Below are 23,730 nucleotides of genomic sequence, written 5' to 3'. Positions count from 1 at the left end.
AATCTGTTCTGATGCATAACAAGGTGAACAAGTTGTACCGACAAACGTGTCTTCCTGTACTTGTACACACTTTTGTGTGAATCTACAGTGTAGCAACACGATACATGAATATCTGGTGACGCAGATTCACACAGTCCAGAACAACATTGTGCAGTTGAGTCTAATTGTTTAGACACAAGAACACACACTGTCCTCTCGCTGACCCCTCGCTGTCCTCTAATAATAATGTGCTGCGATCAAACCGACTCACCACCGCACCTCGTCTGATGTCAACGTTCATGACAAACCTCAGTCTTTTTATCGGCACTGATTCAGTCGTCTGGTCTCAGGTGCGTCACACCCTGTGACTCCTCTGACTTCATCTGTCGTTTTACAGCCCAGAGCCACATATCGACCTCAAAATCCTCTCCTCTAATTGACTGCGGTCGGAGTGTGTCGTGGAGTCGATGCTCACTCCATACATCACGGCACCGTCAGAGATTTATGAGCCGGAGAGGCAGGAAGAGCTGATAGCAAAGTGTCTGATAACAAAAAAAAAAAGGGAGTAAAGCAGAAACTTGTGGCCTGCCTTCGCTGGTCCGACCCGGCACAGACTTCACAGAAGCAGAGCTCGCCTCCCTTTTTTTTTTTCCTCCCAACTCCAGACCCAGAAGGGTTCAGAAAGGCACCTCCTCCTCTCACATTGATCTCCATCTCCTCCCCGACACACAGCTGGCTCCCATCAGCTCGGAGAAGAATTTCTTTATCACATGGCCGACCATCGCTGTCACCGCTCCACACACACATGATGTCATTACATGTTCTCTCATTGACGGTGAATCATTCAAGATGGAGGGCAGAGTGTTTTAAATCAGGGATCCCCGATATCTTTCTCACCCCGAAGACATTGTTTTCAGGGGGCCGACCAGCAGTGGAGCGCTGGGCTATTTTCATTAAGATGGTCCCACTTAGAGTTTGTTTTTCGATAATTTAATGCTAAACTTGAACAAAAAACGGGTGTAACGACATGTCAAACGTCACATGATAATGTTACTTTAAAGAAAGGATTTTTTCAAAATAAAATGCCTTTCAACATAAAACAAAAATGAAATCCTTTTTCTTTTCTTCTGTGCAGCTCGGTAACAAATACCTACACACTTGTGTCCTGGTGTAAGAAAATATCAATACACTTAAATATTGCATTTTTTTTTTAATGATATTGTATGTTTATTCAGCACTGTTTCGTTTTTAAATCTTTTTTCTTTCTTTTTTGGCTTTTAAATCGTAGTTGTTTTATGGTATACATTTTTTATTAAATGTGTGTTAAAATAAAATCATTTTGATTGATTTTTTATTTTTTTTATTTACAATTAAAATATAAATATTCACAGTTTTTGCATGTATTGCAATTAAACTTCCAGCCGCTAGATGGCAGCAGTCGTTACATCCCCTGCAGCTATCCTGTACGATCAAGGCGATGACTGAGGACGAGAGGATACTGTTGACTCCAGCAGCTTTTAAAGCTGATGTTTGGACATGTTTTCAAAACAAATGAAATCAGTTACGACTTCGTCAAGAGTCAAGTGGTCTGTAAATTCTGCAACACCAGAGTCAACTACTCGACAATACTACAAATATGTACTTGTATCTACAGTATCACTATATATCACAATACATTTTATAGTATTCCCCTGTATTATGATGGCTATCATATCGCAACATTTTTGCCAATAATTACACACCCCTAGTAATACTGTTTTCTCTGGTAACAAATACTTTAAGGACCAGTAACAGGCCCCAGCATGTGGTGGGGACCACTGCTCAACAGTGCTATAAGTTGTGATGAGAGCTAAATCATAGTTACGTGTCCACATTTAAAGATTTCTTGGACCACATTGATATAATATGTGACCCCTTTACAAAACTCAAAAGGAACTGAAGTGTTTTTCTACGCCCCCCAGTTCAGATTGGTGCACATGTGTACAAAAAAGGGAATGTTGTGAAAGAAAAAGAATGAATGATATGGAACTTTAAATCCCAGCCACATATAAAAGGAATGAACTCTGACCCCAAAAATACACATCCATAACAGTGCAACTGGTGCTGTTGAGGAGTGCCCTGATTTATTCTCGGCAAACTGCACGGACGTTGCTCAAACACAGCTAATAAAGATAACTTTTTTTTTTTTTTTCGTCAATGGTTTCCTTCGCCACACGTGCTTCATCTTACCTCGTCTCATCTCCACAGGCTCTCCTGTCGTCCGAGCCAAAGTCGTCCAGCTGTGGCCTACTGAAGATGACCATGAGAGAACTGATCACTTTGGCCATGCCGACAGCCGACAAGAGCACGGACAGCTCCACCGTTCCTCAGGTCTGCTCGGGACGCACGACTGACATAAGACAGAAAATATTATTAAAATACACGTTAGCTTTGTTTTGGAACTGTAGAGTAAATAACTAAATACAAATACCTTGATTTCCATTATCTAGAGAGTCATTTTGTAGGTAGAAAGTTTTACTTTGCAATATCTGATGGTGATTATCTACAATGTTCTGCTACATTTCTCCAGTGCTATGTTGCTCAAAGACCAGATTCAATTGATAATATTTTGGGAGAAAAGTCATATATATGCAGTGCAAACGACTAGATGCATATGTCATATTTTTCAAATAAGAAATCATCAGACTCTTTTTTTTTTTCTTTTTTAGAGTTTAATAGTGACTCTGGTCTTGACTCTCCACAGGTCCACGCTCTCAACATCCTCCGGGCTTTGTACCGGGACACCCGTCTGGGCGAGAACATCATCCCCTTCGTCTCCGAGGGAATGCAGGCGGCTGTTCTCGGATTCACCTCTCCGGTTTGGGCGGTGAGTTTGACGAAGAGTGATGTGTGAACTTGAGGTCAAGATGAATTCCTTCTGTCGGGTAAAACTTAACTACACGACAAAGAGGGTTTTCAAAACATACCAGCTTCTCTTCCGAAATCTATTAGACTTTATAAATTGATTAAGTTAATCAAATCTTAGCCAAAACTTCCGATATAAACACTGTCCATGATGCCTTCAGATACTTAACCAGTAATAATAAGTTGGCTCTTATTAAGAAATGGGTTTTCCTAACTGGTGCTTCGTCAATCAACTAAAAACTAGTATCTACAAGATTAGTAATATTATTTTTTTTTTTTTAAAAGCTTTTTTTTTAGGTAAATTTAATAAATAAGGAAATTATTTATGTTTAAAGATGTATATTTTTCTTTTAATTCTTTAAACAACCAAACCAAATGTTAGAATTAATTTTAAACTCTGATTATTTTTCTGTTTTTGTTGGTTAAATACAGCTTGAAAATGGCAATGAAATCCATTTTAATTTATTTAAACACGATTTTCTTAATCGTGCGTTCTTGCAGTGAATTTTAAAAATCTGCTTAATTTCAAAGGAAGTATAAATAAGTCCAAACTCTTCTTATATCTGAACTGTGATGCGTCATCTTGTTTCTCCAGGTGAGGAACTCCTCAACGCTCCTCTTCAGTACTCTGATCACGAGAATATTTGGAGTCAAGAAGGGGAAGGACGAACACTCTAAAAAGAACAGGTTTGATTCTAGTAAAAAAAAATCAAAGTCCTAATGGTTTCACTTGCATGACTTTACTGTAAATCGTATCAAAGTGTGCCGGCCTTTCCCCACCAGGGGTCGCTGTTGTAGCGTCCCTTGACTCCACGTGTAGCTCCGCCTCTTGCTCTCGAGCAGCTGTGTTACTACAGCAGCTGATGACGCGACACATTCAAGATTTCACGCACATATGTTTCACTGCACAATCACTTTAATTCAATCTGGACTCGTGTGTACACTGCAGCCACTTCACTCCGCTGGCTGGTCTCGTCCATCAAGGGGAGCGCTCCTTGTTTTTGTTTCCGTCGCCACGGCAACCGGTGTAAAACACAGTATTTTACATCATCCGCTGTCACCGAACACTGGCGCGCTGTCATCGCCGGGCCCGGCATGCGGGGCCGGCGGAGTGTTGCACCTGGGTACTGTACATACCTGCAGGCTGTAATTACAGACAGAATCAACACGCGTGTAGGAAGACACGAGTTCCTCGGAGGACACTAAAGGTTTCCTCTCTTGAACGGCTCTATCACGGTGCTTGAATATACAGCTATAGGTGAGCACAGACCTGTGCCAAGCAGCTCGTTCCCAGACATGCTGTGAGCCACGTTTAAAGCTCATTCTTGATGTCAGTCTTAAAGGACTTTTGCGTGCTTGGATGCCTTCAGGTGAACATTATAGTTTATTTATTTAGTAGGACATTTTACAGCACTGGTGTAATAATCATTATCAGTACAAATGGATATTTCAATGTATTTTTATGTTGTTATTGAGACCAAATGTAATCTTTCAGGTTTTTTAATTGATCTTTTCTACCATAAGAGACCAGATGTACTTAACTATTGCTTTTATTGGACAAAATTAAATGTTTTTTCTGTTATAGAGCTGACTAGAAATAACAGCTTTTGTTCATTTCATTTTGGATTTATGTGTTTTGGAGCAGTTAGGGGTTATTAAATTGCCTCAGGGGCCACATTTGATACATATAACATGTTAAAATTATATTTTTTATGTATTTTTAATTAACTTATATTTTAAAATAATCTGATATAACGTATTATGCTTTATAAATGCTTGTTGATGTTCTTTTAAAGAGGCTATACATACTTACAAAAATGACAAAAGCAGAGGACGACCCCTAAACATAATAATCAGTAGTGTTTACATGATCTTTGACCTCATGAGGGCCAGATCTTGCCCCCAGTCTGTTCATTTTTTGAGTATAATTTTTCAAAATATACAAAGATACAAGTAAGTGTTTATCGCTGTGAGCCACGTGCTAAGCTAGCAAGTACATCATTCAGTTAACAATGTCGCTCACTTTTTTCAGTGGAAAAAAAATGATCATAAAAAATAAAAAGTATTCATATTTGTTTTGACAACCACAACTAACACTTTTGATTCCTCATGTCACGGTTTAACATTCTCGCACGCTCATGAAATGGACCGTACAAAGAAGACGCCGGGTTTTCTAAAGACGACCCAATCACGACGAGGACAGAATGTTTCCTACATTCTTGACTTTTCTCTTCACCTTTCACTTTTGTTCGTGCCACAAAAACCCTCACTTTCACATATGTTGAGACAACATTCCACCTCTGTTTAGGTCTTCAACTCAACTCGTGCCATTTGCCTCGCAGGTATCCTGGTACTCAAGTGGACACACACACACACATGTACACGCACACACACACACTCACACACACACATCTGCGAGCAAACTTTAGCAGGCGGCCTCTCTCACCTCCTACTGTCTCTTTTCTCCCCATTTGTGACCCTCTGCCCTTTTACCCCAACTAATCTGCTGTGACATGACCTCTGACCTCTGTGTTTGGCTCCTGTCAGACGGAGAGACTTATGATGGTGGCGGGACTTGGGGGGGGGGGTTTAGGAGTGTGGAATCTCCATTTATTTTTATTTTTTTTTAATTCCTCATATCCCAGCGATGATCATGCGTTGGCATTACATCATCATCCTCAGAAGGCGAGGAAGGGGTCAGTTTAAAGACGCTCGTGACTCACCCCCCCCCTTCATCTTGAGTGTTCGTGTGTTCTTTGCTGGTAAGTCAGCACTGACAGCCGCCGCTCGTGCGATCATGTGCTCGACTCTTCCCCCCCTCCAGGAGTCACTTGATTTAGACTCGGGCCGAGTTAAATAAAAAAAACTTTATTGAGCTCCAGGCTGAATGGTGGTCACCCCAGTGGGACCGCCCGTTTTTAAATATAAAGTTTGTCCCAGTTGTGGAGCACAAACGCACAAACTCTGCACACGCCCGTGTTTACCTGTCGTAGGAGGTGTTGAGTCAAACCTCTGATTGTCTTCTATTATAAAATGAGTTTGTTTATACTAGTGTCTATTATTACCTCCGCCGAGGAAGCTCTCGTGGATGTTTATCCGTCGGTCTGTGGGCAAAATAACTCAGAATAATTCTAAGACATGAAACCAGATGATTCAGCTTTGGGCTGTTTTTCTGGATTAACATCTGGATTGAAGAAGGTTTTGATTTGTCATTCGATTGTTTCTGCATCGCTCAGCTGTTGCTCACACTTCCTGCTCAAGTCACGACTGGCCGGTCAATCGTTTCCGTTTCAGATAAAAGTGAAACGGAAATCTCCAGGGTTCAATACAGACCATAAAGAATGGTAAACTAACGTACGTTATTTGGCAACATGCTAAAAATGACAGAACACAACAATATCACTTTATGTTTTAATAGGAAAAAGCAAAAAAAACGTTGCCTCTTCTATCTGTTGTTGTTCAATGGAATTCACAGTTTTTTGTCAACATATTAATGTGATTAAAGATGGGTTTATTGAGCTCATAATGTGTAGACGACAGGAGAGCCTGTGGAGATGAGACGAGGTAAGATGAAGCACGTGTGGCGAAGGAAACCACAGACGAAAAAAAAACCAAAGTTATCTTTATTAGCTGTGTTTGAGCAACGTCTGGTCAGTTGGGCGACTATAAATCAGGGCACTCCTCAACAGCACCAGTTCCACTGTTATGGATGTGTATTTTTGGTGTCAGAGCTCATTCCTTTTATATGTGGCTGGGATTTAAAGTTCCATATCATTCATTCTTTTTACTTTCACAACATTCCCTTTTTTTGTACACATGTGCACCAATCTGAACGGGGGGGGGGGGCGTAGATAAACAGTTCAGTTCCTATTGTGAGAATTTACAGACCTTGACTAAGTCCTAACTGATTTCATTTGATTTAAAACCAAAATATGTCCAAACATCAGCTTTTAAAGCTGCTAGAGGTGACTGTATCCTCTCGTCCTCAGTCATAACTTGGATCTCACAGAATTTAAAATGACTTACTTACCTGTAGCTGCAGCGGATATAATGGCTGCTGCCATCTAGTGGCCGGACGTTTAATCACAAAACAAAAAATATGAAATGCTATATAACTAAAGATAAAAAAAAACACAAACATAACTGTTGTGTTATCAGTTTTATCTTGACCTTTAAAGTATATACTTTATTGAATATTGTTTTGATTGTTTAAGCGCTTTGTGACCCTGGTCTGGAAAAGCGCTATATAAATAAATATTACTTACTTACTTACTTACACAGTGATGTTTTATGGAAATTATCACAATACTTAAGTGTGTCGATATCTTTGCTACACAACTATTTAACACTGTCATTGGTGGAGATATGTACTGTCTTCTTGTTTTGCTAGCTGCTAATATATTCAGGTACCTGGCTTACTGGAACATTCCAGAGCCTTTTGAATTATCTGTTCCCCAGCTTCAGCGAACCACAGTCCTACAAGAGAAACCTAAATGTCAACCGATCTTTCTTCTTTCTCAGGATGACGGGCCGAGAGTTCTTCACTCGCTTCCCTGCTCTTTATCCGTTCCTCCTCAGCCAGCTGGAGGAAGCAGCGGCGACAGTGGAAAGGTGAGTTCCCCCCGTTTTTGTTATCCAAACACTTAATCCTCAATTCAATTTGTTCGGTTGAGCAGCTTCATCTGGTGGCGTCTTTAATCGACCCCAGTTGGCTTCGGCTCCGTCGACACGTGATAAGTCACGGGGAGAGCGAGAGTGAAGTAACCGTCTTGTCAAGATTTTGTTTAGTTGTTCTGGGAGAGCACGGAGGTTCATGGGCGCTTATCTTGGTCAGCGCGGCCCGAACTCCCGTTCTAAAAGCTTGTGAGTCATCGCACGGTTCCTCGGGCGGTTCTTATCTTCATATAAATCAGAGTAACTGATGGTTGTCTCCAGACTGTTTCAATATTCGCTTCACTCCCTGAACCCAAAATGAAATATCCCACATCCCGGAAGACTAAATTACAAGTAAATTGAAGTTAAGAAGTTTGATTGTTTGTCCATAATGTCGAACCTCACGTTTCTAAAAACAACGTTGAGACACAGAAGGGGGGCTTGATTTCTCCACCACAGCAGCAGATTGAGCCGGAACAATTTCACATCGTGTCCACTTTAAAAAAACGAAAAAACATTTGGTTTGAAAACATCTCCATAAGCAAATATCAGGCTCACCGACGGTGTGTAAGAAAGGTGAGTGTGCATACATCAAACACTGCTTCTACTGTGACACGCGTGAACAGCTCTGTCACCACAAGTGCTTGTTTTCAGGGAAGATACTCTGTGCGTATATAATCAAAGGTTGGTGTTCAAACTGACGGCCGTCCATTGCTTGAAGGTTACACTACTATCTTCTGTAAGATGTGGAACACATTTCTTTCCCTTATGAGTTCAGCGCAGGGTTTGTCATTGTTGTTTATATCACATGCTAGTGCTAGCATTGTGCTACAGTAGTACTACACTAGTTTTGTATATATTTATTTGTACTCCTTCGAAGGTGTTAATGAAGTGTATTATTATAATTATTATTATTATTACTTGTGTTTTACGCCGTTAACTCTCCATCTTTACTGGGCCTCGGTTATATTATTTTTGCACTATTCCTAGTGTATGGAATGACAATAAAAAGTCCTTAAAATCCGGAACTCCTCCGTAAAAGTTGCCAAACGAATGTGACTTCTGTTAGAAACCTAAAATGTTTATAATGTTTCTCTCTGATTAAGAATAATGATATTGTTTTTCGTGTATAAAAACACTAGTGACGGTCAATACGTTTATATTTCTGCGTGTTATTTTTGCGGTCAAACTAAATTCTTAGAAAACACAAACTCTCAGAATTCGTGTCAAATCCAGATGATTATGTGAAGTAACTACGATTGTAACTGGTGTAACTTAGTTATTCGATTTTGCTTTAACCTCCATAAGAGAGTTTTTAATAACAAAAGAGCTGCTTCAAGCTTTGAGCAGTGATCGAAGAGGTTGCAGAGATGGCACCAGATTCTAGACTGGACCTCGTGGATTTGAGGAATGCAGTTACACTTCTTCTTCATCCTGTCAGAGAGTTCCCTACTCCAGCTGAGCAGGTGCTTAAATGATCAGTGTGAAGGATCTACGGTGGATCATTGGCAGAAACAGTTTTGGATCACTCTTTGTATGGACCTAGAAATGAAGATTCAGCAAATACCTCCACAGCTCAGAGATTCACATGCGTCACAACTTTCATTGGTGGAGAGTTCAGCTGGAAGTTTGTGTACTTTAGGAATAAAAAAGTTTTGATTTCATGTAAACATTGTGGAAACTCTATACATCCAAATCAATTTCCAGAGTTTAATGTTGACGCTTTCCCTTTTGAAATGACATGAGGTTTAATTTATTAGTGAGAGTCGAAGATAAGAGACTTGCATCTAGTCTTTGCAATTGAGAACATTGTATCGTGAAACCTCACCAGCTGTTTCATGAAACCTCATTGACCTGTCACTACATTTTCCTATTAAATCTCTTTTTCTGTGTCTCAAATAGTGCAATTCTCTAAGTGCACTGCTTTACAGTGCACCTACTCGACAGTGTAGTACTGTCTCAAATCAAACTCTGCTGCTACACACTTACAGGAAATGACTCGACAGCTTCTTCTTCTACTACTTTTTAACACTGATTGATGAAAAACTATCATTGACACTTGACAGCACTTTTTACCAATTTAAACAAGTTATTAAGTTGTTTTTCATTGTGTTATTACTGTTGTTGTGTTGTTTTGTTGTAAAATTAGTGTTTTAAGGGTGGAAAGTGTCCACACTCAATTTTCTGGCCATTTAAGTGCTCATTGCGCACTACATTTTTGCGCACTGCTCATCAGGACGCACTTGTCCACCCAAAATAATAATAATCAAATAATAAGAGTAAGTACAGAAGTGCGTGATTTGGAACACAGCGATCGTCTTCAGAGATCTGTCCTCATTTCCCCTTCGCCATGTCAATAAGTGAAACTTCAAAAACCGCTGGAGGAGACTGACTTTTTCCAGCCTGAGTCACTTGGCACCGAACGGAATTTTGGAGAGGAGAGGAATCTCGAGCGGATGACTCGGCCGGATCGAGTGGGTGGTTCGCAATTAAGGAAGAGGCCTGTTGTATATTTGAATTTGCGACATGTGCGCCTGCAGGTACGACGGCCTAGCAACCGGCGTAACACAATAAAGATGTGTTGCGAAATATGCTGAGTCACTCTGGTGGATAAATCAATAGTCCAGCTGCTTCAAATCCACTTCCATCTATTTATTTGAGCATTTTATAAACACTGAGTCATCAGTTTTTTAAGGGGCCAACGCTGATGCTTTGATGACTGATGATGTGACCGACTTGTGTCCACAGTGACAGCGGACATGTGAAGCTTCACCCGAGTCTCTTCCTGCTGCTGCTGGTGCTCAGTCGACTCTACCCGTCACCCATGGACGGATCCTCCTCGCCGCTGGGACTCGCACCTTTTTTGCCCTTCATTATCAGGTCTGGATTAGAGCACCTTCATTAAACTGGCTTTTTAGTACCAGTATATACACTTCATATATATTTTTATAAACCACTTTAGTTCTTAGAAGTACACAAAGGTATTTGTGTTCACATATGTAGATAATATTTTTGGACCAATTGTGTCCTGGTCAACATAAGACCCTTTGCCCAGATTTTTTCAACCCTCATAGAGTCTTAATGAAACTATTATTCTACTGAAATCCATGTTTTTATTTATTTATACATTTACTTTGCTTTTTTATCAATCAATTTATTCATTTTATTTTTTGTTTTTGTTTTAATCAGGTATGGTACAAAGTCATGTTATCACAAAGTGCCTTCCAATCACATTTTAATTATTATTGCAATTAACTAGTTTACCCAGATATTTGTTACTGTAACAGAATATATAATCACAATCAATTTGATTATCATTTTGATCAGGAATTGAACCAGTGAGCCGTCGTAATTCCAGATTCCTGAAGTCTCTACAAAGTCCTACTTTGCGACGTGAACAAGGTTGACTTGACAATATCAACAAATTTTGTCACCACAATCACTTGAAAGTTGATTTATTTTAGTAATTTGGTTGTTTTAGAATGTATGTATTATAGTATAGTAGTTGTGGGAGCAGCAGCAGTGAGATTCCATACAAGTGAATGATACTAGAATACAATTCACTTTCACATTTAGAACATTTTATTTAGCCAATTCTAATATATTCCACAAAGATTATCCATTCTAACATTCTAATATTGTGAATTTCTAACTTTAGATCATGATTATAGATCATTAATATCCTCATTATTGAGAGTTTATTGCATTTAAACGTTCAAAGTTTGATGAAAAAGTTGAAACAAAATCTGCGGTGAAAGCAGCTAATGGCCGAAAGACGACGTTACTGTTGTGTCATTAGTTTAATTTTAGTCTTTATCTAACATTTAGACAAATATTGTTTTGATTGTGAGTAATGTATCGTTGTTTGCCCCTTTATTTTCCATTCTTCAAGCACTGTTTTTGTGCACTTTTGTTTACAGTCTGGCACTAGATTCAGATAAAACCCTTTTGAGTCTTATGTTTCTATGATTAGCTGGTTTGTCGTGAGCCTACATGACCGAGTTTGTCCAAACATCTCTGGAGTTTTTAATATGTCTCCGCGGCAACACTATCTGCGGTTGTTCGGAGGGTCACACACCTGCTCTCTCAGCCACAGTCCCGTCTAAGAATAGACACCGTATCGTTTGGTATCTCCGAGACAAAACAGCGGAGAGTCTCAACAGACGTGTTTCTCTCTCCGTTTGTCTTTGTTGATCCTCTGGTGCATCACTTCCCTGAACCGTCACCTATACCTGATTGTCCTTGATCAGCCACAACACTCCTGCCGGCTTTTATCTGCTCCTCTCCGGGAGCTCGGCGTTGTTGTTGTTTACGCCGTGTCGTGCCGGTCGGCCTGATTATGTCGGCCTTTATCTGGACTCCCACTCGTGTTTTGAAAGGAGGGGATCGTCGGACGAATGGGAAGCTGCGGTTATGGCCGTCATTTTTCACATTCCTGAGCCGGAGAAATCTACAAATATTATTAGAACATTGCACCTGCAAATTAGATCTGACCCGGACACACACAGGCACACACACTTATACACACACGGTCTTATCAGTGTTATCTCTGAGGCCCTGAACTGTCATCGAGTTCATTCAACAGGTCATGCGAAGATCAAGCGATGAATACTGAACGGAAATAAAAAAAACGGTGGAGCTAAATGCTAAAGTGTAAGCATGTGTTTATAAGAGGCGAAGAAGAGAGTGCAGGCAAGGTGGATAGAACTGTGGTGTCTAGAGTAACAGCGAATGAAGGGAAGGTTTTATAGGACAGTCTACTCACTAAGTAAACACTGAATATAATTAGTACATAAAGTCAATATTTGATGGACTAAAGTACATTAACTTATTTGTACTTCAATCCTTGTTTGTTATTTTTTGAATTTTAATTTGCTCTTTTTTAAGTGATTTCATTGAAACCCTGTATTATTAATGAATAATAACATTTAAAAAAAGTATAAAATAAATCCTTCTAAAAGACAACTTTTAATATGGCATTTATTTAATATTAAATATATAATCATTGTGAATATTTAACTTGAATTATTTAATTCTGTTTTCTCTATAAATCACATGAACTTCAAATATTAATTAAAACATGTCTTTGCTCTGGTTCTACTCATACTTACCGCGTCTTTTATTTTATTCGTATTTTCAAAAACCCTCCGGAGGTGTTTTGCCGGCTCTGGTGTTGTTTAACGCGTCTCAGATCCGACAAATGGATAAGTCTCTGGACTTTCTTTATTGGCCGCACAAATGAAAGACAAACATTTTCCAGCATCACTGACCCTGAGCTCGGCCTGGATCTCCGTGGTTTCTGTAAATCTTTCGTGCCAGACGGTGATCTATTTGATCAGAAGCAGATTCCTGTGCAGGGCAGGATAAATGAAAGAGGCGTGTGCTGTACTGTTGAGTTACAGTTTCATACTACGATGAGATCACTAGTCCAGGGAGAACTATTGATCTGAGTTTCAACACATGATGAGCCACGTAGGTGAAGCAATATATTCATTCAGTTAGTCCCACTATTAAGCCTAATGCTTTCACTTTTGCTACCGTTGGTCTCATTTTTAGACAAAGGTCAATAAATATCAATGTTTTATTTGTGGTGAGTTGCAGTCATGGCAAGGAAAAGTCTAAATAAAAAGTTTATTGATATTAGGTTTAATGTTCAAGATGACTGGTGTTGTCGAGTGTAACGGTTAGTGGCTTTTATTTCTAAATTGTGTGTTTTTGTTCATATACATTGGCCTGGAATCGGTTGAATCGACTCACATTACATCGCAGTTGATGAAAGTATGGAGTCTCACTATAATAGTAATTCTTAGGGATTTTGGAAAATATCTATATATTCGATATGTCGCAATACTGTTTCGATATGCAATAGTACTCTATTTTCTGAAAGAATAATAACTTAAATACAATTTTCAAATCATATTTAATTTGTTACCATAGTTTCCTAATGGTTGACATTTTAATAAAGTTTTTTATTTACAATTAACATACAAATATTCTATGTGTTTGCGTCATTTTTTATTGCAATAAACTTCCAGCTGCTAGAAGGCAGCATTTATAATGTCTTTCGCAATGGAATTCAACGTAATCCCAGCGATGACTGAGCATGAGAGGATACAGTCGACTTTTTAACTTTAGGTTTGGAAATGTTTTGGTTTCAAAAGGAATGAAATTAGTTGCAACTTCGTCAGCAGCCACGTGGTCTGTAAATACTTTAGTGCCGGAGTCAAGTACTCGGACAATACTACAAAATGTATAAAGTACTTAAGTACTTGTTCCTACAATATCACATTGTATTGCATAATAATGTGCATTTTCTGTGTATCTTTATCTATCATGATATGTATTCTATTGCCAGATTCTTGCCAATACACACCCCTAGTAATTCTGCTAGTTATCATCCCAGTAAACAAGTTATGGAATTAAGATGGTAGCCGGATACACATGTTTAACATGTGCAAAATGTCCAAAAAAAACGTTTTAAAGACCGATATTTTTCTTTTTTTCCTAAAAAGGTATGATATTTATTATAACTCTAACAAAGATTGCAATTGTATAAACTTCCAGTTATTATTCAAGCTATGAAATGTTACTCTGTACATTTCTATAGTGATTAAGACGAAGATAAAACATGTTAGCGTGTTTTAACACATAGGAAGATAATGTGGAATGACTACGATTTGAACGCAAGATCCGTCTTTATTTGTTCCGTTCGTGGGAAACCCGGCAATTGAAACCACCACAGACTTTAACTGGCAAGTATTTGTGGGGACGATCGTCTAACTTTTATCGCAGCGGAAGTGTTTTGAAGTATTTCAGTGAACGTGTCGGTCTTGTGGCTGCAGTTAACAGGTTCTTAGCCGGGTCGCTCCTCGCTATGCAGGTCGCGCATTCGCGCAAATGACGGCCACATGTTGGAAACGTTTAAATATAGCTCGACTTCATTGGCTCATGTTTCTCAATAGACCCGTCTTCCACGGACGTGTGTCGACGTGTCGGTGGAGATCTGACCCCCCCACCCCACCCCGACCCACCCACCCCGACCCACTCCGATACTATCGTAGCTGCTTCTCCCTGGATTATCCTTGGCTTAGCTCCTCTTCTGATGACGGACGGAACATCATGAGCGGCAATGAATCAGGTTTATCCCGGGGTGCTGGATCTTATCTCTTGTCTTTTCCCTCCCCACCTCATATCTGACATTCCTTCTCTGGCCGGCTCCCACCTGCGTCACACCTTCACCCGCGGTGACGTCGAAGAGGCTCGTTTAAGACGAGACCTGACAATGAATCACGTCCATCAATCTGTTTTTCCCTTTTAAATGTTCCCCCTCCTGACAATCATTAGTATCGGATCATCCCGTTTTCCATTTTTTTGGTGGAATTCAAACCCTCCTCTGTTCCTGTCTTGAATGAAGCTTTTGTCTTCTAAAGCATATGGGATATATTTGGAAACTTTATATATTTTATTTATAATTCGATAATCTGCTCGAACATTAGACTGATTGACAATGATGTCACAGATTTCTAGTGTTGCGTTCATGGACTCTAGATGTCCCATTTCTTTGGTTTAGAAATGTACGTCTATATAGACTGATGCAACACAGTTCAGCGTAAATCCTGTGCAAACTCCCGGTGGCTCAGTTCACGACTTTGCCGGTATCAGTTCTCATGAGCAGGATTAACCCTCAATGACTGGATATATATAGATATATTTAGTTTTTTGTCGGAACAATTATCGTGTCGAGGCTTCAATACAAGAGGGCCCTGTGGAGTATGGAGGTATTTTTGGTGTGTCTTTTTGGATAGAAAAAAAGTACACAATCGTATAAAGAACATAGATCAGAATAAAAAAAACATAGGTCAAAATGAAATAACGCAAAAAGGAGGATACAAAGGATACACAGATTAACATGGAATAGAATACATTGTGACCCTGGTCTAGAAAGGCGTTTACAAATAACTTTTACTTACTTACTGACTTACAGTACTTGCATCATACTTTTATTCCACTCCTGCCCCCAAACCCAGATTTATAAAGCCTTATATCACAAAGAATGAATGAGTCTATTAGTGTTGCATCATGGGAGGAGCATTTTGTGCACGCCATCTGCTTCTCTGTTCACTTATGACAGTGTTCAGAGGATGGCAGTCATCATATATGATGGACAGTAATTTTTCCAGTAGTAAATGAGCAGAGGGCAAAGGCTCAAGGATAGGATAAAGTCATAGTTGCATTTTCCATTATCCCGATGATTTATGGCCCAAAATGTCTCTTCTATCAGGCAGAAAAATGGAAAGATCTTTTTGAAATGTATATATGGTAACCAGTGCGATATGTAGTTACTGTGCCACAAATCTGGTTTGGTGTGAAGCCCCCCATTGAAGATCAGGGATGATCCTGTCAGATATGTGTGCAATTCTAGGAAAAGTAATGCTTTCAACTTAACATAGTTATGGTAAAAACACTTTCCATTCATTGGACAATGTATAGTGTGTTACATTCTCTCAAAAAAAGCTTGATCAAAATATCAAATCCTGAGCTGAGAAGCTCTGATGTTGGGGACTTTTTTTAATCTGTGCGTTATTATAATTTCAAAGCAATTTCTTGATGAGATACAAAAGACGTAGAAGACGTATATCGGCAAAAAAGTGAGTCCAGGGGATAAGGATCGGCGTCTCCATTGTCCTTCAGGTTAAAGATGGAATTTGGAGTTTCTCTTTGTGTTCACTTGTTTCCCTCTGCCAAGAAGCAAAAGTATTAGAGGCTGCTGCTGGCCGTTTAATAACCCTCTAAATGACCACTTTTGTGAACGCCGTTGCCAGACTTTGAGTTTGAGGGAAAAACAGGAAATATGCACGAACGGCAGCGCATTGCAGCCTCGATAATCATCTCGCCCCCGAATATTTGAAATGTGTCACCGCTTCACGTCCGAAATCGCCCTCATTCCTCCGACTTTTTTCCCCTCTCTCCTCAGCTTGTTTACTCACCGTGCCCTCCTTTTTCAGCGGAGGAAACTATTCTACCCATTCCCCCCCAAATGAGCCCCAGATGAGCCGCGACCATGCCAGGCAACAGTCTGCCTCCTGACCCCACCAGGGACGGCCCCGTTGCTAAAATTACACCCTTCCAAACTGTCATTTCCTCTCGCAAGCGTTTCAATGAGACAAATTAGCACAGATAGTTCACATATGGGGCCCAAATGGGCGGCGGGAGGGGTTTGGAAGTGAGGAATGGGCAGAGATTTTGGTCATTAAGAGTGTGTGTGTGCTGAAAGGAAGCGATGGAGGGATAGAGAAAGAGCATGTGTGGAGGAGTGTACGTGTACTGGCTCGTGAGGCGCTGGAATGCAAACTGTTGCCTGTTTGATTCATTGTCCTTGGTTGGCTCATAGTGTGTGTCTGCTTGTGTGTGTGTGTGTGTGGGTGTGTGTGTGTGTGTGTGTGTGCGGGACATGCCAGCAGCAGGTGGAAAACCAATTGTTGACAGTTGACTTGTTGCTTTAACAAACCCCCTCATCGTTCATCTCCAGTTTCATTCATCCAGTGATCCTTCGCAGCTCTGAACTCGATTCACAAGTTCCTCATTGGGATTTTGGTTAAACGCTTCGCAAACACACACACGTCTTCTGTTCTCTGCTTCTGTTCTTGCTGTTTTTGACATTAGATGAGTGTGGATGGAGTGACTCCCCTCAGGCTTTCAAATCCTTTGATCAACCCAATGTTTTAGAAGTTTTGATCTCTTTTTTTAATAGCTGTGAAATCATCGAATATGTTAACTTTTTATATCTGGTAGTAACATCATTGTGGGGTTTTGACTGTTTTATTACAGTTTAAAATCACAAATCATTTCTCAACTTAACGACGTGGTTATGACTAAAAATACACCTGAGTAATCTAACTCGGGTGAGGAATTTTCAACTATTTGACACATTTAGTTAACAAACTTTTTATTGCTTAAATGTAATTAGTCAGCAAGACTTAAAACTGTTCCTGAAGTGAAACTAATATTCCCCCCCTAAGTTGCATTAATGTTTTTAAAACCCGTCTTATAACTAAAATAAAATCACTTTTCAGTCTGACTTTCAAGCTCAAAATTAGCTCCAGACTTTCCAACACCAGTCACTTTTCCTCCCAGTCCCTCTCAATGAACTCATCACTGCAGCTTGATTGTAAATGAATCATAATAAACTTTAATTTATAAAGTACTTATATTTTGATTATGTTACCTGTTTTCCAGGGTGACTAATGGTAGCAAATTACTAGGAAATGTATTGTTTTCTTTAAAGCATAAATCATGTTTTATTTGCTGTGGCTTGGTTAGGTTTTGTTTGGTTATACTGCTGTAGTTACAGTAAGTGGACACAGATATCTTTCAAATTGTGTTTATTTATTTAATTTTCAGATTAAATTATCCCCTTAAGGATTTTTTTTTTTGCAATGTTGAGGCAACAGGTTTAGTCTTTCAAAATCTAAGTTTGGCTTTGCTAACTTTTCAACTTTGGTATGTTTAGTTCCCTTAATTCTTGCAATAGGAACCAGCAACAATGACATTTAAGCAAGAATAAACATTCTAATACGTTTCTTGTAGACTGGTTTCTCCTAATGAAATCTGCCAACTCGGCAAACTCTGAGTAAATCAAAACTGTCTCCGACTAGATTGAGTTTGCCTGCAACTCTCTTTCATCCACTCGTTCCCAAACATCAACGTTCCCACTGCCTTGACACGAGAGAAGGAATCGACTTCTAAACAATTTTAATTTTAGCCTGAGCGTGACATGCCAAAATTCTGCATCGCCGTCCTGCAATTGACGAAGAAGAAAAGAAGGTCAGAAAGCGTGTGTGGTCCTCGGTTTTGGGGAATAATTGATTTGAGGTTTGTCCGTCATCGGCCCGTGAGCCGCTCAGGCAACAACTCAGAGAAAGAAGGAAAGAACTTGCGTAATGTTTGAGTATAAATAGCCGCCAACTGACGGACGAATCGCAGGTCGGATTTCCACGCGGGGAGAATTTTGTCCATAATGGAGCTGGATATCGAAATGAAAATATTCTGCAACGATAATCCCTGTGTTTTTATAGTCCAGCAGCTGTGAAGTAGATCACGGTCGCTGAAGTAATAACGCTTCAAAACTTCCTCCATTCTCTCAGCACGTTGCGTAACACGCCATTTTCAGCGAGGTTTTTTTTCCCATCATGGCCGACACTTTGTGTTGCAGATGCGGCAGGTCGGCAGTGTACCGCACCAGGGAGATGGCGGCTCGGGCTCTGGTCCCCTTCGTGATGATCACACAAGTCCCGTCCACCGTCCAGACCCTCCTGGAGGAGCTTCCTGCGGCGCCAGGACCTAGAATCCAGCACAATCACATCCATGGAACCTTACTGCAGGTCTGCTCACACACACATGCACACACACGCACACACATGCACACTGACACACACACACACATGCACACACACACACACACTGACACACACACACACTGACGCACACACACACTGACGCACACACACACTGACACACACACACACTGACATGCACACACACACTGACATGCACACACACTGACACACACACCCCGACACACACACACACACTGACACACACACACACATGCACACTGACACACACACACACTGACACACACACACACACACACTGACACACACACACACATGCACACTGACACACACACTGACACACACACACACACACTGACACACACACACACTGACATGCACACACACACTGACATGCACACACACACACACTGACACACACACACACATGCACACTGACACACACACACACACTGACACACACACACACACACACATGCACACTGACACACACATATGCAAACACTCTCAACAAACAGGGGTGTATTGGTAAAAATCTGGATATGGATATGTATCACGATACAGTAGCGACAATACAATATATAGTGATACTGTAATAACAAGTATACAGTATATGTGTAGTATTGTCGAGTACTTCACTTTAGTGTTGAAGGATTTACAGACCACATGACTCTCGACGAAGTCTTAACTGATTTCATTTGTTTTGAAACCAAAATATGTCCAAACATCAGCTTTAAAAGCTGGTGTTGACTGTGTCCTCTCGTCCTCAGTCATCGCCGGTATCCCATGGGATAACAGGATCACAATACAGTGCTGTTGAATATCGATGCGGTATCGTGAAAAATAAAAAATAGTAAAAAGTACCAACTCGTGTACGAGTCAGATCGACTTGAAAAGTAGCGAAGCAACACATACCTCAGCCAAGGAGCTTATTTCACAGGACTCCAAACGTGTGTGTAGTATATTCTTGTTAAATGTTTTAAAAGCTTCTTACTGTTCATTTAAGTATCATGAACCCCATAAAGGTTTTATCTTACAGTTGGTAAAAAACTTTGACTTTGACAGAACAAATTCCTTAAATAAATATATTTGTACACATAATTGCTGACGCATTAAAATATACAGGTCGGTCCAGAGTACAGTCCAGATTATCTGAAGAAAAACATCAGTTTATGGACTCTCAGGCCACTATCTCTCAGTCCCACACTCCCCGCTTCCTCGCCGAGCCTGTCCAGACAAGGCGGTTATCGCTGAGTAAATACCAGTGTTTAGTTCTGTCATCACACTCCGACAAACACGACCAAACTCTCTGCCGGTAATATCAACACTCGCGCCAGAAGGCGGAGGCCGAAGGGACTTTCCCAGGCCTTCGGTTGCGGACGCGAGAGCGTGCGGCGGGGTCGCCTCATCTTGATAGCACCCGGGTCTAGTTCGAGGTCGCTTCAGGGAGAGAGAGTGCAGCTTCCTGTCGTGGCAGCGGCGTGGAGTTAGTCCAGATGTGTCCTGATCTGTCTGTTTCACATTCATTTCCTACCCTCGGACACTTTTTCAAATCTCCTCCTGTTCGTGTGGATGTCGGTGCTACTGGTGTGTTCCACCGTCACGTCCTGATGTTCCAGCAGGTGCTGGAGTCTCGTCGACTCCACTCTTGTGTCGCTCTGCAGCTTTGTAAACATTCCCAGTAGTTCAGGTCAACTTTACATCAACATTCTGATTTATAGTCAAACACGGAGTGGACGCCGGACCCTTGACCCTACATTTCCACCCGACCCTTCCCTCGCGAAGTGTTTATGGAATTTTTTTGGTATCTTTGTGTGACATTTATTTCAAAGCCATAGAAGATCCTTTCACTGGAAAGTCCCACTTAGATCGATTACAAATCTTCATTTTATCATTGATACAGTTTAATTTTATAGATGGATTGATGATAGATGATAGATAATAGATGATAGATGGATGGATGGACTTTATTAATCCCTCTTGAGATCTACTTCGGGAAGTTGGGTTCACAGGTAACAGTAGATGATAGTTTCATAAAACAAGAACAAAGTGCAATAAAAAGAACAAAGGGCAAAGGATGGCAAAGTGCAAATATAAAGAACATCGATCAAGGGAAATAACGCAAAGAAAAGTATACAAAGGAAAAAGGATACAAAGATGAACATAGAATATCATCATCATTTCACTCCTGCCCCCAGATTCAGAATTAAACAATCTAATGGCACGAGGAATGGATGAGTCCCTGAGTCTATTAGTGTTGCATCATGGGAGGAGCATTCGTGCATGCATTTGGGTCTCCTTGACCCCCTTTGCGCCCCCTTACAATTGGCAAAAAGAGCTGGACTGTCATGTGACAGTCATCCTAGCTAGTCCACATTTTATCCTGAATCTATTGATATCTAGAGGTACCTTGACTTTACTCGGATACACCAATGCTAGCTAGTTAGCCTGTCTCTCATCCTGTGTTATGGTACCACTCTGAATATAGTGTGTGTCAAACATAAAGGTGGGGGAGATGTTCTTCAAAACGTTGTGATCAGGCTGCATTATTCAAATAAAATATAATTTAAATATAATATAACTATTTTCAGGTTAAATGAATGAATCGTCCGAAATAACGCAAAGAAGAGGATACAAAGGAAAAAGGATACAAAGATTAACATAGAATATCATCATCATTTCACTCCTGCCCCCAGATTCAGAATTAAACAATCTAATGCCACGAGGAATGAATGAGTCCCTGAGTCTATTAGTATTGCATCATGGGAGGAGCATTCATGCGCGCATTTGGGTCTCCTTGACCCCCTTTGCGCCCCCTTACAATTGGCAAAAATGGGCTGTAACTCTGGAATAATTAATAAACAGGGTTTAAATGTCATTAAAAGTGTATATATTTGGATCTTCATGTAGGTCTTCTGCTCCCCTTGTGCTTCCTTTCCCTTTACCTGATACTCTCTCCCTGCTCTCTGAAACATTAACAGAGAGGTCAGTAATCTACATGATAATTTAAATGTATTCAGTGGTTTGCAAGTTTATAAGACACTTATATTAGGCGAGGACTCACACAGTTACAGATCCGCACAATAGTGACTATTTGATATATCACTTGGTTAGTTAAACAACATTTATTTGAACTTGCAATCTTAACAATACATACCAGATGCATTCCCTCTAAACAACCCAACCCAACAGAGAACAGAAATAGATGGAGGGAGGGAGGGAGGGAGGGATATATGATAGATAGATCATAGATCGATGGATGGATGGGCTTTATTAATCCCTCTTGAGATCTACTTCGGGAAATTGGGTTCACAGGTAACGGCATACAATAGTTTCATAAAACAAGAACCAAGGGCAATAAAAAGAACAAAGGGCAAGGGATGACAAAGTGCAAATATATAGTTAGTAAGTAAGTAAGTAATTTGTATTTATATAGCGCTTTTCCAGACCAGGGTCACAAAGCGCTTGAACAATCAAAACAATATTCAATAAAGTATATACTTTAAAGGTCAAGATAACACTGAGAACAACACAGGAGTTCCAGAAAATATAGAACATCGTTCAAGGGAAATAACACAAAGAAAAGGATACAAAAATGAATATAAAGTATTGTGAGCGACCAATCAGCCGTCACTAAATGGAGTAATGTGTAGAAAGGCATTGTGGGATGGAACCGTCATCCGGGTCTGCTAAGTTAGACTGAATCACATCGCTTCTCTTCTGGTTTATCTTTTCAAAATAAAATGACTGCGAACTAAAGAAATGTCTTGAAATCAGAATTAACTAATCATTCACCGAGACTTATTTAGTTCCTGTTATTTGAAAGACTTTGAGATTTTATCTGATAGGATTCTTGAATATTTTAGTGGATTTATTTGTTCTTATTGAAGTCATGGACAGGTGTTGTTAACACCTTCAGGAGAAGAGCGACAAAAGACAAAGGTGTGTCCATGGAGAACACTGTTGTGTTTGGCCGTCAAAACTGTGTGTGTAGGTTTGTGTCCATGTGGTAACAGATGTTTGCTGTTAGAGGAGAAGCGACTTCCTCTGTTATTGTCAAGGAACCAGTGTTAGCGGTCCAAGTACAGAGCTGGAAACCATCAGCGCTCCTCAGACGGGCCGTACCACCCTGCAGACTTTTCCTAAACTCATTAAACACGTCTGATTACGACCTGCTCGTAAAATGCTGCTCAGCAAGTCGACGGTGAAAAGCTTCGTCGGTGTTTGAACTTGAAGCGAAGAGAATTCTCTTTGTGCAGAAAACCATCGAGATAGCAGAGATGGTGCTGATCCATTTTTGAAGGATCAGGGTCATGTGACTCATCCTAGCTAGTCCACATTTTATCCTGAATCTGTATTGATATCTAGAGGTAGCTTGACTTTACCAAAATACACCAATGCTAGCTAGTTAGCCTGTTACGGTAACACTTTGAATATAGTGTGTGTCAAACATAAAGGTGGGGGAGATGTTCTTCAAAACGTTGTGATCAGGCTGCATTTTTTTTTAATAAAATATAATTTAAATATAATATAACTATTTTTGGGTTAAATTAATTAATCTTTCCACAACAATTGAACTGTGATAAAGAATTTTTATACGTTAAAATTTATATTTGTTGTTGTTTATTAGTAAAATAAATAATACAAATTAATAGAATTTGCTCCATTTAAGTATTTATATCAAGTGGAAGATTGGAAATCACAAACATTTACTCACAAGTGTGTGTGCGCAAACGTTTGTGTGTGTCTTGCGAGAGGCCTGGTGATCTGTTCAGGGTGTCCCTCTCCTGTCGCCCTAAGAGACTGGGATAGACCCCAGCCCTGTGTGACCCCCCCCAAT

General features: G+C 40.1%; 1 protein-coding gene across 1 annotated transcript in view; it reads left to right on the top strand.

The window, feature by feature from the left end:
* The window catches only part of thada (THADA armadillo repeat containing), a 96,480-nt gene that overhangs the window by 27,161 nt on the left and 45,589 nt on the right, over window positions 1–23,730 (top strand). Inside the window, exons 24-29 of the mRNA XM_087802567.1 lie at window positions 2,227–2,349; window positions 2,723–2,845; window positions 3,479–3,570; window positions 7,405–7,494; window positions 10,285–10,416; window positions 18,749–18,917. Coding sequence (XP_087658693.1) covers window positions 2,227–2,349; window positions 2,723–2,845; window positions 3,479–3,570; window positions 7,405–7,494; window positions 10,285–10,416; window positions 18,749–18,917 — 729 coding nt within the window. The remainder of the gene's footprint in view (window positions 1–2,226; window positions 2,350–2,722; window positions 2,846–3,478; window positions 3,571–7,404; window positions 7,495–10,284; window positions 10,417–18,748; window positions 18,918–23,730) is intronic.

The sequence above is a fragment of the Callionymus lyra genome, chromosome 11, assembly GCF_982586985.1.
Source record: "Callionymus lyra chromosome 11, fCalLyr1.hap1.1, whole genome shotgun sequence".
Classification (NCBI taxonomy): domain Eukaryota; kingdom Metazoa; phylum Chordata; class Actinopteri; order Syngnathiformes; family Callionymidae; genus Callionymus; species Callionymus lyra.
Note: the sequence above shows the minus strand (reverse complement) of the source record. Positions and strands in the feature narration are given on the sequence as shown.